We start from the raw sequence: 4,773 nt of genomic DNA on the forward strand, positions 1-4,773 counted from the left end.
CAGCCTAGTCTGTGCAGGCCTATGTTAATTGACTCCAGCACACTCAATCCATGACATTCAAGTTATAGTTTTGGCCTTTGTGCATCAGCAATGACAGGTCACTCTTACCACAAAGAGCAAGTCAGCTTGGCCTCTCAAGCTGAAAGATAATCATTCTATGGTAAGAAGTACAAAGATTCTCTGCAGACAAAAATAGCTGGCCAAGGGACCACACCATACGTACACGTAAAAGTCTGATGGATCAGGATATGTAGCAGGGAATCAAATGTAGCCAGCGCACATACTAACAAACATCAAAGCAAACCTAGTCAGATTGAGTCCCATTTGAACAATCTTTATAAAGGTTTCTTCATGTTATTTACAATTCAAAGTAAATTTACTTTATACACAGCTAGGGAATTCTTTATTTAGTAACGTCCTAACATAAAAGTTCACATAACTGCTTCTGTCAAACCATGATACTGAGCTTTATGACAATCCAGAAATAACTAAGAGAAGGCAAACATAATACCTTAGAGATCAAGAAACATTTACACAGTTCAACTGTTTAAAAGTAGCTCAACGTTCAGCCAGTGAGTAGAGTGTGAACACCAGCATACACAGTATTCAGGTCCTTCAGGGAGGCGAGAGACCTTTCGACTGGTCTGCAGGTGCCCCCAAATGCTGGTCCTGTGGAGCTTCTTTCTGAGGCTCATCTTCTTCCAACGTCGTCTGTGGTCTGCCACTCAAGTGTTCAGATTTCCGGGAAATGTGACCTTCCTGTTGCTTAAAAGACCAGATATAAGTATCACACAGATGTGATCATTTTCACTCAATTGATTGGCTAAGATATATAACTAGGCACATTCTGTCACTGAGTGAAAAATTTAGCACTAACATCTCAGATCCAATTCTACTATAACAAATAGTAAACATGACTTTTAAAAGTCTATAGAACCACAATTTCAAAAGCCCTAATGATGACTCACTTGTTTCAAGTAGCAGTCATCACCACAAAATTCTAGTATATTCAATGTAACAGTGTTTGACCTGGAGTTTAAGAACGTAAGCCAAGGTTAGGGAAAGAAAACCAAGTCTCTCTTTAACTTCCATCAAGTTGGCAGCTCTAGTCAACCCTCCGCATCTACAGGTTCCACATATGCAGATTCAACAAACCACGGATCAAAAACATTTTAACAATTAAAAAAAAATTAAAAATAACAACAATAAAAAATAAAAAAATTTTTAAATAGAATATAACAACTACCTATATAGCACTTACGCTGCATTATATATTGTAAGCGATCTAGCGATTAAAGTATATGGGAGGATATATGTAGGTCATATGCAAAAACTACAGCACTTTATAAAAGGGATTTCAGCGTCTGGGAATTTTGGTATCTGCAGGGGTCCTAGCACCAATCCCCTGGGCATACTGAGGGATAATTATACTCCCGATAACAATTTTAACAATGAAATACTCACTGTCCTTGCTTCGCCTACTCGTCTTAAAATGATACCTTCTGCCAATAAAGCCTTCCCTGTTTCCACAAATAACTTCTCTTCGTCTGTTTCTCCAAGTTTCTGCAGCTCAGTATACTTCTCCACAAACCTGTAATTCCAAGCAGTCACATTTTAGGTTTGTTAGCATTGTTAAGACACGCTGTTGCATAGTATCAAATGGATAATGAAATCCTTAAAAAATAATATGAATAGCCCGGGACTTATAAAATGCCTTACCGTTGACAGGTAGACTTGAAGTTTGGATTGAACAGATCAAAAGCTCTTTGACCAGACCCATACGCTGAATAAAACTTCCTAGAAAATGCAAACAACATAATATAAATCTCTGACTATAGACTGGGGATGAGAATGGAATAAAAGAAAGAATAAGTGTTGGCTCTGAGGAGTTACGTACAGTACAACCCACATAGCCTAGGCTGAACAGTTTGGTTTTTTTTAGATAAGTAATGCATGGATGCACATGGTACATACATCAAATAGCACAAACAGGTGGCCAGTGAAAAGTAACACTCTCTCCCTCTTCTGCACCCCAACCCCCCAGTTCCCTTCCCAGGAAGCAACACTAACCAATTTCTTGTATATCCATCCAGAAATATTCCACTAATATACAAGCATATATGCAACTATCATTCCCTGCCCCCAGCCAGATTTTTAACCCAAAGAATAGTAAACCCTGCTCCACATCTTGCCTTTTTAAAAACTGAGGTATGGCTGGGCATGGTGACTCATGCCTGTAATCCCAACACTTTGGGAGGCTGAGGTGGGTGGATCACTTGAAACAGTTCAACATAGTGAAACCCTGTCTCTACTAAAAATACAAAGATTGGTCTGAGCCCTTGGGTCAAGAAAAAAAATTAAATTAAAAATAAATAAATAAATATAAAAGAAAATACAAAGAAATTAGCCAGGCATGGTGCCACATGCCTGTACTCACAGCTACTTGGGAGGGTAGGGTGGGAAAATCGCTTGAACCCCAGGAGGTGGAGTTGCAGTGAGCTGAGATCATCACTGAACTCCAGCCTAGGAGACAGAACAACACTTTGTCTCAAAAAATAACAAATAAAATAAATTTTAAAAACTGAGGTAAAAGTCAAACATTATAAATGTTTTTTTCTTTTTTTTAAAGAGACAGGGTCTCACTGTGTCACCCAGGCTAGAAGCAGCGCTGTGATCATAGCTTACTGCAGCCTCAAACTCCTGGACTCAAGCAATCCTCCTGCCTCCACCTCCTGAGTAGCTGAAACTACAGGTTCGCAGCACCACCATGCCTGGCTACGTTTTTAATTTTTTGTAGAGATGCAGTCTCACTATGCTGCCCAGGCTGGTCTTGAACTGCCAGCCTCAAGAGATCCTCCCACTTTGGCTTCCAAAAATGCTGGGCATACAGGCATGAGCCACCGTCCCCAACCCAAATTTAACATTTTTCAGTGTGCAATTAAGTGACATGGAGGAAACTCACAAAGCTGTGCAATTAGCACATCTAGTTCCAAAACATTCTCACCACCCCCAAAGGAGGCACTGTGTCTCAGCAGTCACTCCCCATTTCTCCTCCCTACATCTTGCCTTATCAGTGCATGGAGACTGTTTCCAGTCCTCTGCTTCTCTAAACCATGCTGCAGTAAATGCCTCTGTTTGTAATTTGAGTGCACCATGCAAATAAGTCTGTAGCATAAATTCACAAACGTGGTATTACTGGATCAAGGTATGTATATTTGTAATTAAGCCTTCCAAATCACCAAAATCCTTTTCAAAGTGGTCGCACCAATTTACATTCACATCAGTAATATATGAGTGCCTATCTCCCCATGCCCTAACCAAATTACATTCTCCAGCTGAGCGTAGAGGCTCACACATATAATCCCACCTGCTTGGGAAGCTGAGGCAGGAGGATCTTTTGAGGCCAGGAGCTCACCACCAGCTTCGGCAACCCAGTGAGACCTGAGACTCTGTCTCTAAAAAAATACACACACACATACACACGAGCCAGGTACAGTGGCTCATACCTGTAATCCCAGTGGAAAAAATATATATTTACACCAGGCATGGTGGCTGATGCCTATAATCCCAGCATTTTCAGAAGCCAAGGCAGGAGGATCACTTGAGCCCAGGAGTTCAAGACCAGCCTGGGCAATATAGTGGGACCCCATCTCTACAAAAAAAGTAAAAATTAGCCAGGAATGGTGGCATACACCTGTAGTCCCAGCTACTCAGGAGGCTGAGGTGGGAGGATCACTTGAGCCCAGGAGGTCAAGACTGCAGCAAGCTATGATAGGCCCCACTGCACTCCAGCATGGGTGAGATCCTGTCTCAAAAGAAAAAAAAAATGTGTGCGTACATATATATATATATATATATATGTACACACATATCTATACACACATACACACTCGCGCACACGCACACACACACACACATCATACACATTCTCCAACTTTTTGATCTTTGCCAACCTGATAGGTAAGAAATTAGAACTCTTTATAGTTTTAATATGCTTTTCTTATGAAAGAGACTGGACATCTTTCCAAGTTTAAAAGCAAACTGAATTTCCTTTTCTGTGAACTGTCCATGTTCTTTGTCCACTTTTCTATTTGGTGGTTGCTATGGACTAAATGTGTCCCACCAAAATTAATATGTTGAAATCCTGATCCCCAGTGTGATGGTATTTAGAGATGGAGCCTTTGGGAGGTAATCAGGTCATGGTAATCAGTCCTCATGATGGGATTAGTGCCCCTATATGTGACAGGAGAGCTTGCTTCGGCTCTCTGCTCTCCTCAATGTGAGGAATCGGGAAGACAGTCCTCCCCAGAACCCAATCCTATTGGCACCCTGATCTCAGACTTCCCAGCCGTTAGAAATAGGAGAAACAAATTTCAGTTGTTTATAAGCCACCTGGTCTACGGTAATTTATTGCAGCCCAAACTGTAAGAGTGGTCTCTTTCTTAATGATTTATAAGCAAACTTTGTAGCCATATAAATAGAAAATTAGTCCTTTGTCATAACATTGCAAATATCTTTCCCAATTTGTTGGCAGTCTTGATTTTTCTTATGGTACTATTTTGTGCAGAAAATTTTATCATTTTCTTTTATGGTTTCTGAGTTTTACATCATGCTTTTAAAAGCCTTTATCACTCAGATTATGTTTTAAATTCTTCCATGTTTTCTTCCAGTACTATTATGATCTCACTTTTTACACTTAGGTTTTAATACATCTGTTTTGTTTATTTATTTTGTTGTAAGTTCCTTTTTTTCTTTTCTTTTTTTTTTTTTTTT

General features: G+C 39.9%; 1 protein-coding gene across 2 annotated transcripts in view; it reads right to left on the reverse strand.

Annotated features, from left to right (window-relative positions):
- Positions 1-318: 318 nt before the first annotated feature.
- MRPS23 (mitochondrial ribosomal protein S23) overlaps positions 319-4,773 on the reverse strand; it is a 9,994-nt gene continuing 5,539 nt past the window's right edge. For both annotated transcript variants that reach the window (XM_017538845.2, XM_017538844.2), the window contains exons 3-5: positions 1,720-1,797; positions 1,465-1,591; positions 319-765 (exon numbers count right to left, since the gene is read on the reverse strand). In XM_017538845.2, coding sequence (XP_017394334.1) covers positions 616-765; positions 1,465-1,591; positions 1,720-1,797 — 355 coding nt within the window. In that variant the 3' untranslated portion in view covers positions 319-615. The remainder of the gene's footprint in view (positions 766-1,464; positions 1,592-1,719; positions 1,798-4,773) is intronic.

Source organism: Cebus imitator, unplaced genomic scaffold (assembly GCF_001604975.1).
Source record: "Cebus imitator isolate Cc_AM_T3 unplaced genomic scaffold, Cebus_imitator-1.0 Scaffold115, whole genome shotgun sequence".
NCBI lineage: Eukaryota > Metazoa > Chordata > Mammalia > Primates > Cebidae > Cebus > Cebus imitator.